Source organism: Piliocolobus tephrosceles, chromosome 1 (genome assembly GCF_002776525.5).
Source record: "Piliocolobus tephrosceles isolate RC106 chromosome 1, ASM277652v3, whole genome shotgun sequence".
Classification (NCBI taxonomy): domain Eukaryota; kingdom Metazoa; phylum Chordata; class Mammalia; order Primates; family Cercopithecidae; genus Piliocolobus; species Piliocolobus tephrosceles.
This window is the reverse complement of record NC_045434.1, coordinates 128,050,488-128,062,880: the sequence shown is the minus strand read 5'-3', so window position 1 is coordinate 128,062,880 and position 12,393 is coordinate 128,050,488. Positions and strand designations below refer to the sequence as shown.

Below are 12,393 nucleotides of genomic sequence, written 5' to 3'. Positions count from 1 at the left end.
ATGTGTGATTCTAAATTATGTTCTGTAGAATAATGTCTTGCAATAGATTCCTTTGAGTTCTAAGTTCATTCTAAATGCAAAAGTTCTAATTCTTTCTTTAAAAAAAAAGATTTCTAACTCCCTTCTTCTCCCACTAAGTTTTCAGTTCTTATCAAAGAGTCTAACCTAGGAACTGTGGTTACAAATTGTGTTATACTATTTGTTTAGTGAAAATTTAGAGAAGGACGTGGTCAGAGTTGCCTTTAGCACTTGAGCTGGATCAAGAAATGTGGGTAGCATATGGAGTGATGACCCATGAGGAGGTGGAAGGAGACATTATGTGCAGATGAAACAGCATAGGCTGCCTCCCCTTGAGGAAATATAGGTAATCACATTGTATCTTGATTAAGGACTAGTGATCTTTTATCTCAGTAAATGTTAATTGAGTGATCAAAAAACATGGTTGGCAGAAACTGAGGAAAAGCAGTGGCAAGAGAAGAGAACTGGTGTTTGGAGGATATCAGATATGTGCCACATATTTTAGTCTTAATGAACCTATGAAGTAGATATTATATTAGTGAGGATCCTTTCTGTAACAGCTAATAGAATTCTTAAATTTAGAAAAGAGGGTTTTTGGCTTCTTTAACTGGAAATTCCAAAGTGCATATATTATTTCAGCGTGACTGGATACAGGTTTATACAATATCATTAGAGCCCTTTTCTCTTTAATTACCCTAAGCAAATGATTGCTGAGGGTAGCATTACTGACAAAAGTAAGCTATGACTTTTAAGGATGACTTTTGACTAAATGAAGGGCAAAATGTACTGTTAACAGAAATAGGCAACAGAAGAGGAGAGGTTGTTGTTAGGGGTGGGGAGGAGTTTGTAGAGATACTCTGAAAATAATGAGTTTAAGATGTCAGTAAAGCATTCAGGCAGAGGTATGTATATCTAAAAACAATATTTATGTGAGTTTAAAAATTTTAAGTACATGGTATTAAACTTTACTTTCAAACGTTTTTTGTACTCAGTAGTGTTTATGAGATCTCTTCCCTGTTGCTCTGTTAACGTTCCACAGTATGTATTTAATTTATTTATCTGTTCCCATGTTGGATGAGTTAGAAAGCTTTTCCTACTCATCTTTTACTCTCTTTTACAGTTAGATGTTCTTTCCTCACTTCAAAGATTAGCTTCTTTGTTGGCATCTGTCTTCTAAGGCAAAAAGCCTTTTTCCTTTGAAACTTCTCAACATTTCTACTTGATAATAACCTCTTTCTGTATTCTTTTTGTCAGTTAGGTCTTTTTCATCTAAGTAGTCTTCAGATGAATTTCAGGTCATTAAAGCTACCAAGTAAAAAGGTTTTATGAATATTATAAATTAATTAAGTGGTAATTTGCAAGTATATTGGGATTAAAATATTTTGAGTTTGTTACACATTCATGGGAATAAATTATTTACTTTAATGATTACTGTGGAATTATTTATTTAAACTTACATTTGTTGTTTTCTTATACTGAATAAAGGTATGAAAGCTAATGTAGAATTATGAGCAAGTGAAACAGTTTTAAAGCTTAGTTTCTTTTGTATAGGACTCTCAAATGGTGGTAGACTCCTTCAAATCTGGTTTTGAACCTCCAGGAGACTTTCCATTTGAAGATTACAGTCAACATATATATAGAACCATTTCTGATGGGACTATCAGTGCATCCAAACAGGAGAGTGGGAAGATGGATGCCAAAACTACAGTAGGAAAAGCCAAGGGCAAATTGTGGCTCTTTGGAAAGAAACCAAAGGTAAAAGTCATAAAATTCTTATATGCTAATCAATTTAAGTGTACCAACTAAAACAGTGTGGGTATTGAATGGAAAATGATTTACCATTAATGGAGAATAAATATTTTCAATTTGAATGATTCAGTTAACCTTTCACTTATATTACAAATACCTTAATAGTAACAGTTATTTATGGATTTAACATTTGATTACCACTTAATAATGGGTAAGAGTATTAACAAAGTTGTTAATATCTAGTTAAATTATATGCTTTTGAAGTTTCATTTGTATGTAGTTTCCATCAGAATTTTTAAGGAAACATGATCTAACTAAAATACCACTAAAATTGCAATTCTCAAATGGAATGAATGATTAACCACAGCCGTAATACATGTCAAATTAGGTTTGATAGATCATACTACTAAAATTATTTTTATCATCCGTATGAGTTTTTAATGAGAAGAGTTCAGTCTTCTTGGTTAATTGAAGTTTAAAACAATTTCTAGTTTGGTAAGAGAATCTCACCTTTGACTTCTTGTTAGAACCCGCCTTCTATGTGCTCTTTATTTTAGATAGATCTAGGTCAGCGTGTGAGCAAATGAAATAGATCGGTGCTTTGTCTTTCTTATCAATTAAGTGGGTGTACTAGTGTCTTATTAGTGAGGAGAATAGAGAAAAACTTTTAATCTGATGCACTATATTTATTAAAGTATACTTGATTATTTTAATTCATTTTTTGATCATGGCATATGAGTGTAGATAAAATTAAAATTTAACTCATTATAATATACCTATATCTTTAAAAGCACAATTATAATTAACTCATGCTTTATTAATGCTTTTAATAATATTGTCCAGTCAAAAAGTTGAGAGGTGAGACCTGTTTTAGTCAGATCAAGGTAGCTAGAAGAGCTTAGATATGGAAGGAATACTGGAATTAAAAAGGTGAAATAAGGATGAAATAGAAATAGCCTGAGAGGAAAGCCATTAATGTAATGAAAATTTTTTTGCCTCTTTTTGATAATAATCAGTTATAGTTTTAATATTTTATGTGTGACATTACCTATTTAGATAACTTTAGGTGTAGCTGCCAGCTTTATTTCTTGACAAATACCATGGTAGTGCTAATATTCTAGAAATTAGAAGAGAATTTTAAAATCTAGGCCATATTGCTTTCTTTGACAATATAATGTGTGTACTCTGTATTTTTAATTTGTCCAATGTAAAAAGTAATCAAGTAAAATGGTACATTTTAAAAAGTAAATTTGATTTTTTTAAATGATAGTTTTGGGCAAAACTATGTTTACTTTCTCATAGTATTTTTACAGAAAACTTTATTTGAGATTTATTTTGTGAAAAGTATGTTGCCAAAAATAGAATTTTCATTTAGGAAAAAACTATGCACATTTGGCTTATTGATTCCTTTCTTTATTTCCATATTAGCCACAGTCCCCACCCTTAACCCCTACTAGTTTATTCACATCCAGTACTCCTAATGGGTCCCAGTTTCTCACATTCTCCATTGAGCCCGTGCATTATTGTATGAATGAAATAAAAACAGGGAAGCCCAGAATTCCTTCTTTCAGAAGCCTCAAAAGAGGGGTAAGTTTAATAATGGGTTAAAATGCATGATGGCCTATTGTGTGTGTAGTGTGGCTTTTAATACTCTCCACCCTCATTATAAGGCTCTCTCCTATAAATACACAGTTTAAAAACACCACAGAATTAAGAATAGCTGCCCTCAAGTTAAAAACAACTCCTCTTTATAACATTTGAAATGCTCAACCATAAAAGAATGGTATTATAAAGAGGGTGCTGGGTACAATCATATTTTTAGCTATTTTTTTGTTTATGTGAAATCATATGTTCACCATTGTCTTGTAATGTATTTACATTTTTAAGACTTTCAGTAATTTGTCACTGGAGTTACTCTTGTAATAATTTGTCACCAATGCTGACTTCACCTGCCAATTTTATAAAGTATTATTTTGTCGACAATAAAATGTCAAGTTCAGTTTTAATTGCCCTGCTTATTTTCAGATGTATAAACAGTTTCCAATAGTTAAAAACGTTAAAGATAGGCATTTTAAATATCAAGATTGTTGTAGATCAAATTGAGATAATATATTAGAAGGTAGATTATAAATTGTAAAGCCTACAAAAATACTAGATGTCACTGAGTAATGTTTACTAAACTGTTGTTTAGCAACAGCTGTTATACTACTAATAAATACATTAGTGTTACTTTACTGTATTAGTGAGGTAATTTTTCTTGTTTATGTTTGATTTTAAGGGTGTGCTTTTAATACTAATAGCCTGTAATTTAGACTCATTTATAAGATTTGTTTGAGCATTTGTTGGAAGATTTGAAAAACATAGGTTTGTTAACCCATAGATGAGAAATCAGTCTGTCAGTGCCCTAAGAAGCCTAACAACAATAATCTAAAGTTAGGTTGCTTCGTTCTTCCTTCTTAGACCTTTCCCTCCCTTCCTTTCTCCTCTCTTCTCTCTTCTTTCTCCTCCTTCCCTTCTATTTTTCTTTCTTTTTGTCTTCAAATTGCATTTTGGCCTCCTGTGGAACAAGACATATTAGTTTAGGGACAAGATTATATCTATGTTGCCTTAAAACATTGTGACAAACTTAACTAATGTAACTAATGCAGCAGAAATGTCCAAGTGTGTTATGTCTTTTTTTGGGATTCTTTTTTCCTTCAAGGACATGAACTTCTTTGCATCTATTTTACCTGATTCTATGTGTGGATGGTAGGTAATTGATGACATTTTGAAAAGTCCCCGTGGATGAGTCTTGTATTATAACTACAGGCATGCCTATAATCACTTCCAAAAGCTCTGAAGCCTTGTTTGAAAGACTTTGAGAAATCATATTTGGGATTTCTGTTGCCTCAGTTACGAGGCTAGAACTCATTTCCATGTTGCTTCTCTATGGCAGTTTATTTATTACTTATTTTTAATTTTAATTTTAATTTTCTTTATAGAGATGTGTTGTTGCCCAGGCTGATCTCAAACTCCTGGGCTCAAGCAGTCTTCCCACTACAGCCTCCCAAAGTTGTGGGATTCCAGGCATGAACCACCACTCTTCTGGCAATTTAGACTACACTAAATATTATGTTGTTACATAAATCATGAGAAATTACCATGTAGTAGTCACGTTTTTGTAATCATTTGTGTATCCTACATAATGAGTCTACCAGGCCCAGTTAAAATAGTCATATTTTACACTATATAGTCATAGTCATATTTTTCACATATAGTCACAGAGATGCAAGGTAAGTGTAATTCTAAGAAGGAAAAAAAAAAAAAAAAAAACCTCAGGCAATTAGAGCTATGAGCCCTGGACAGAGAAGCTTAAATATGTGTCACCTTATTATTATTATTTTTAATAAGTTTGTAGGTAGAATTTTACAACTGTAAAACTTAAAAGTATTTGCTTATTATTTGTTTTTCACAGATTATAGATATTCATAAGTTATTTTTGTAGGGGCCTAGTTTTAGAAGGCTGAAATCCCCTCCCAGATTTATTATTAGCTACCATCCTGAAGAAGAAAGCAGCGTGCAAGATAGAAAATATGACAAACCAACTAGGGGTTTAGAGGACAGAGCAGGGAGGAAGGTGGATTACAACTTTGAGGTTGAGAAATTTTTTTCTTTTGATTACTGTTTGGTATTTACTAGATATGTATCTCAAAAATTAACCTATAGAGATTTTTTTCCCACTTAAGAATTTTTTCAATATAGAAAAATTAAAAAAAAAGGAGGTAAGCTTTAAGTAAGCCTGTTTGTATGTTTTTACATGGAGTTTTCAGTCAAAGATTACAGAACAAGTCTAGAGGTTTCTTAAAACTGATGAGTTGTACCGTTCATTCAGTTCAAAAACTCTTGTTTTGTGCGATATTTGCTGCACATTGCTTTTCCTAAATAACTTTTTAAAAAAATTATGATTTTTTTCTTTTTCTTTTCCTTTTTTAAAGAAAAACTGGTGTGTTCAGAACCCAATATAAATTAAGGATATGAAAAATGTTATCTTACACCAGTGTTTTTGAGTTTGACAGTGGTATCAGCAGATCTTTTCTGAGGGAGGAAGGTCTATAATTTCATTCTGTGACATTAAGTTCTAACTGTTAATGGATATTTGAGGATATACTTGAACTTAACTACTTAAAAACAAACTAATAATTTTTACTCTATTGCAACTTTGAGTTTTATTGGATACTATTTTTTAAGTTATTAGCAGTGAGTCCAGGTTTTCTTTCTGAATTATTTATGACTTTATAGACTTTCAGAGACTTTTTTCTAAGCTTTTATCTCTCCAGAGTAGTTCTCATGAAATTTTGTCCTATGTAAAATGAAATACACCTAATAATTTTAATTGCCTAAATGATTTCCTTTTTAGCTCTCTTGTGTTTATTAAATGTAGTTGAGTATATGAAATTTTCTAGTTTATGAGTATATAATTGTATATAAGATATTTTTGTGTGGAACATGTATTAGTTTAAAACCTTACACAGAATATATGTCTACTATTTTTACAAAGAACTTGAGTTTTGTATATCCCCAAATCTAATTATGAGATTTCCAATTGATAGTAAGACTAGATTAACAAACAGCTAAAAAATTTGATATTTCAGCTTTAATTATCTTAATGCTTTCTCTAAAAGATTAATATAGAAATTGGAAAGATAATTTGCATCACTTAGAAATTTCACTGGTGAAAATTATCAACAGATAAGTCAAATTCAGATACTTTAAATGTTTTGTTGCTTGTCCTGTATGTAATTTCATTTAATAACATTTTTGAAAGACCATGAATATCTTTCTTTAAACCTTTTTATTTCCTTACCAGGAGTTTTTTCATAGCAAAGTAAATTGTGGTTTTTGTTTCTCAAAAATACTGACAGTCTAAAGAATGTTAAACTTAATTTGGAAAGATAATGCATAGCAGTGACCAACTCATCAGAGATAAGGGGTAGATATTTTTGTCAGATTATTTATTAAAATTCATTCATATTTTTAATGTGAATTTTTTACCTGACATCTCCCCAGCACCTTCTCTTAAAACATCATGATTTAGAAAACAGGGAAAAGTAAAAATTTTAGAGGCTGCTCACCAATTGAAATGAATGTGAAGATTAACTTTGCATATTCTGGGTCACCGTGTGTGTGTGTGTGTGGTTGGGATGCTAGATAGATGCTATGCCAGTTGGAGAATCCTACTGACTCACAGAATGTGGGAGATATATCCATATCCATATTCATGTCTATGTATACACACACATATATATACATATATAAAGTATTGTTATTGTATAAGAGCACTATGGTTGGTCTCTTCAGAATCTGTGTCATTTCATATTTTCAGAAAGAATACATTTTAATCAATTTTCTAAAAATTGAAGTTATGTTTTTAGTGTTGTTCAAGCATATGGATTTTAAAATAAAACCTGAAAAATAGAAGCTATATTTTTAAAGCAAAATTCAACCTATATATTTGTATATAGTAGGAAATGTGTATGGGAAACTTGAATGTGGATAACTCACTATTTTGAAAATAATGTGTTTTTAATGTATCTCTACATTTAAAAAGATCTTAAAATGAAAGTAAAAATGTTACCCTCACCTAACCATGGTATATTTAAATTCAAACAGTACTTTGAACTATAAAAATGTAGATAATAGTGTTTTCTTTAATGCACTGGAAAGAACATTCTATTTTTTTTAATATTTCACGTAAGATTTATTTTTAAATGTCTAATCTTAGAGCTCATATTCAACTTTTCAAATGTTAGTAATTTGAGAATAAACTGCTATAGAAGTGAAATCCACTTACATAAAATTCACTTTAAAAGAAAATGCATGATTACAGATAGAATGTTCATTTTTAAGTTTTAGTTAAACATAGAAAATATCTGCCCATTATCAGTGTATGCTTTTTTTTTTTTTTTTTTTGCAAGTAATTTGCTTTTCCAAAATGTGCTTAAAATGGTTTTTCTGGCATAATTGTTTGGATTGTGAAATGTATGTGATCTATTTTAGTATTGTAAAAAAGAATAGGCTATTGCATCTTCTGTATTATGGTTTCTTGTGAATAATTTACCATTTCTTTCTGTTTTCCATTGAACTATTCAGTGGTCGGTGAAGATGGTAAGCCTTATGTGCTGATCTATATACTGTGCCAACATTAAGTAATCTCAAAACATTGTTTTGTTTAATTCAAAGCAAGTGGTAAATTACATCCCACGTTTTCACCTTGTGTGTTTTTTCTTTTTATAGTTTCATAGTCCAGCATATGCCAGTACTCTTGATGTCATAAGATTAGAAAATAATGTGGTTAATTGTCATCAACCCATTAAGTTCTTAAATGTCATTGAATGGAGTCCTTGTCATGTTACAGAAGAGGGTAAAATTGTGGTTAAACATTTTTTAAAGATTACGTGGTAGAGCCACAGTTTGTTATGCAGAAGGAAAATTTAGCAAATATTATTTTACTTAATAGCCTTTAAAAAAATCATATACATTTGATTTGTAGTTTTATCACCAGAATCATTAGATTTTTCCAGAAAGAAAGAATAATTTCCTACTAGTATCATTATGGAGTTAGTCCTTGGTTCTTCTGTACTATTGAAGGAGAATAGAAGCACAAATGATCTAAATATCCTGTGTGTGTTTGGCAGGCAGCGGGGGCGGTGGCAGAGAAGGTGTATATGGGTTTGGGATGTTCCTTGGTATGTTTATTTCAAACAAATTAATGGATCTACATTAGGAACTAACCCCAAAATTATTGTGTAGGAAGCTATTGAAAAATAGATTACTCTTTTTTTACACTGTTGGAATCAGCCTTTTATAAATTCCTTTGTAGTAAGAGAGGTTGTTAAATGCCCCAGAGGTCTTCTGAACATCCATAGGAAATAAAGTTAAGTTTAATTCTCATATTCTATGTGTAAGAATAGGGTTCTAATATCAAATGGGATTTTCAAAATGTAAATGCCTCAGTATTTACTGTTCATAAATTTGAGAACAGGGTTTGATAAGGGATACGTGGAATTCTGGCAGATTTACTTGTAGGTTATTGTGAGTTTATCATAATTTTAACAACAAAAAACCCACAGTATGTTGACATGCATTTCTTCATCTTATTCAATGATTTTTCAAGATTTTTAGAAATATTTTTAAAAATATAAATTAGGAAGTTTATTTTTTGGCACATATATACTAGTTTTCAAAACTTGTACTCCTTGTCTGTAATCCCAGCTATTTGGGAGGCTAAGGCGGGAGGATTGATTGAGCCCAGGAGTTCGAGGCTATAGTGAGCCATGAGAGCTAAGATCACTCAACTGCATTCCATTGTGGGCAACAGAATGAGACCCTGTCTCTACAAAAAACCTTCAACTCCAAATTAGATAAAATACGACAAATTTATGTTACAAATTAACCAGTAAATCTAAAGGAAATCAGCAAAGGAAATTTCACTGTTGATTTATTTAGGTCAGATTGGGTTGATTGAGATCCTTGTTTCTAGTGATTGGTAAATGAAAAAAAATAAAAAATACTTAGGATCCCCTGCGTTTTTCCAGCAAGCTTGTTGAATATCCATAATGTACAGGCCACTGGGGAAAGAGACTAGGGATTCTGTTATTAATTAAATGTTACATTTAATTATAGCTCATCCTAGGAGTGAGTTTTCTCTTTTCTGAAAGTAAGTGACTCATTCTTACACATGGGTGAAATAAAGCTATTTAGCATATGTTATAGGCATAAGTGGCCCAAAGAGCAAGAATATACTTGTTTTGAGAGCTCCTTTTAGCATCACTTTAACAAACTGAATATTTATATGCTTTTTTCTTTCCTTTTTTTTTTTTTTCTTTTTAAAGATGGAGTCTCGCTCTTGTCTCCCAGGTTGGAATGCAGTGGCGCGATTTTGGCTCACTGCAACCTCTGCCTCCCGGGTTCAAGTGATTCTCCTGCCTCGGCCTCCTGAGTAGCTGGGATTACAGGTGCCCACCACCACGCCTGGCTAATTTATTGTATTTTTAGTAGATACGGGGTTTCATCATGTTGGCCAGGCTCCAGGCTGGCCTCAAACTCCTGACCTCAGGTGATCCACCCACCTCAGCCTCCTAAAGTGTTGGGATTATAGGCGTGAGCCACTGCACCTGGCCTCATATTAATATTCTTAAAATAACTATTTTGAAAAGAAAATGAATAGTGACAGGCATCATCAATTTCTGGAGTATATATAAAGATTTAAGTAATATAGGTTTATATTAAATAGATTCAATAGTTGTTAATATTGGTTCTGTTGTAATCTGTAATAACATAAGTAACAGTGATTAAAATAACATTTAAGGGAAAAGATGTCATTTGGATCAGATGTTTACATTTAGATACTAGTACTTTTTCTTAAATTGCATAGTTTCTTGATTATCAAAATTTAAAAAATTTTTCAGACATCAAGAATCTTTCCTAAAGAAGGATTTTATCCTTCTTTCAGTAACAACTGAGGTTTGTTATTTGGTTTACAAAAGTTGAAAATACACTCCTTGTTGGAATATAGTTTCTGCTCAGTGGATAGTTCTGTCTTTGGTTTTTAATGACCAGGTATGTTTTGAATGGTTTAATCAATCGTTCAAAGACTGTATGTAGTATTAAAGTATATTTCATTAGATTGTCTTTGTGAGGTAAGTTTCTTAATTATATTCATATTTTCAGTTTGAACATTTGTAACATTCTGAATGTCATGGCAATGGGTTTTATTTGGAAATGTTGTGATATGTTATATATAAAACAATACCCTGTATAGACAAGAAATGTTATGTGTTTCCATTTTGTTGTTGTTGCTGTAAAAAGGTTTACATGTATTCGTTATAATCTGCCAAGACTGGAAAGTAATGTGATACTACCTACCGGTTATCTGTATCTGGGTATGATTTTACCTATTCTGTTACATGGTTTTATAAAATGAATGAAATTTGAGCTCTTTCTTCAGTACATTGTTTCATTAACATGTATGCATAAACACACACATCTGTGTAGATTTTTTTAAAGGGGTTGCTTGAGGCAAATTTGAAATTAAACTTAAGATTGGTATGTATTCCTATTTTATAGGAGGTACATTTTTAAAATAACATTTCCTGAAAATGTCTGTTATAGTGATTTAGATTCTCTTTGCAGGGCCCAGCACTAGAAGATTTCAGTCATCTGCCACCAGAACAGAGACGTAAAAAACTACAGCAGCGCATTGATGAACTTAACAGAGAACTACAGAAAGAATCAGACCAAAAGTATTATTCCTTTAAGTTTTCTCTATCATTATTACTTATTTTAGGATCTACTTTGAGTGACACCCTTGAGTATGATATACAAAAGGTTTAAAAATCATATATACCAATTGAAATATCTTTTGAGAGAAAATTATACTCCTACCCTGGAAATTTTTATGGTTACCCGGTCATAGGTTAGAGAATTTCCTTGATTGCAGATTTTTTATTGGATTCTAATAGTGTATATTTATGCCTTCATTAATTTGCATAAAATTTCTCAATGTTTTATTATCAAGAGTAGTTTCAGCAACAGTAACCACCTCTTATACTTTGATACATTTTCATTTTGCTTTTATATATGAATTGATTTCATTAGCAACCTGAGGCTGTTTTGTATGTAGCAAAACATTTGGCAGACAGTGCTTAATTACTAACAGCTTCATATTTGTTCACACATAGGCTTACTTTTTTATTTCATTTTTACAAGAAGTGTCCTCTAGTTTAATTTTTTTAAATGGATATAGAAGAATTATTTATGATAATTAGTGTTATTACAGTGAATTGGTGACTTGCTAGATCTTCACTGAGGATAAAATTGGAGCTTAAATTGTAGCATGAGAGATTGAAGTTTTGATGTTAAAAATTAGTGTATCAGATGTGAAGTGGCGCTTAATTGTAATGAAATATTGCAATACTTTTGATTCTCATTCACAGTAGCTATGTTCTGTAAAGTCACTGTGAACCCTGAATTACGGAATATTGAAACATTGCTCTCAGATACAGGGTTAGGTTCTAGGTAGCCACTGATCACAATGTTTCCGTCAGCCGATTGACACACAACCCAAACACCTTATTTCGTATGTGATGTTGATTTATTAACTTTGAATTTTTTCTGATAGCACTGTAACTCATGCTTGAACAAAGCTTATCTAAGACATATATTTTCTCTATAAGTAATAATATTACGTCCTTCTTTTGCTTTTTTTTTTTTTTTTTTTTTTTTTGAGACGGAGTCTCGCTCTGTCACCCAGGCTGGAGTGCAGTGGCCGGATCTCAGCTCACTGCAAGCTCCGCCTCCCGGGTTCACGCCATTCTCCTGCCTCAGCCTCCCGAGTAGCTGGGACTACAGGCGCCTGCCATCTCGCCCGGCTAGTTTTTTTTTTGTATTTTAGTAGAGACGGGGTTTCACCGTGTTAGCCAGGATGGTCTCGATCTCCTGACCTCGTGATCCGCCCGTCTCGGCCTCCCTTTCTTTTGCTTAAGAACACTAGACAGCATTTCATTGCCATGCTTAGGGGCTATTTTAAACACCAAGATCAACAAAAAGCGCAAAAATGTGAGAAACATTGCACTAAATGAGTAGACT

At 32.0% G+C, this 12,393-nt stretch overlaps 1 protein-coding gene across 3 annotated transcripts in view; it reads left to right on the top strand.

Moving 5' to 3' along the window:
• FNBP1L (formin binding protein 1 like) overlaps window positions 1–12,393 on the top strand; it is a 104,718-nt gene that overhangs the window by 82,926 nt on the left and 9,399 nt on the right. For 2 of the 3 annotated variants that reach the window (XM_023230989.3, XM_023230990.3), the window contains exons 9-10: window positions 1,570–1,773; window positions 10,939–11,048. In XM_023230989.3, coding sequence (XP_023086757.1) covers window positions 1,570–1,773; window positions 10,939–11,048 — 314 coding nt within the window. Of the gene's footprint in view, window positions 1–1,569; window positions 1,774–3,195; window positions 3,355–10,938; window positions 11,049–12,393 lie in introns of all 3 variants that reach the window. The other variant, XM_023230991.3, reaches the window with a different exon arrangement.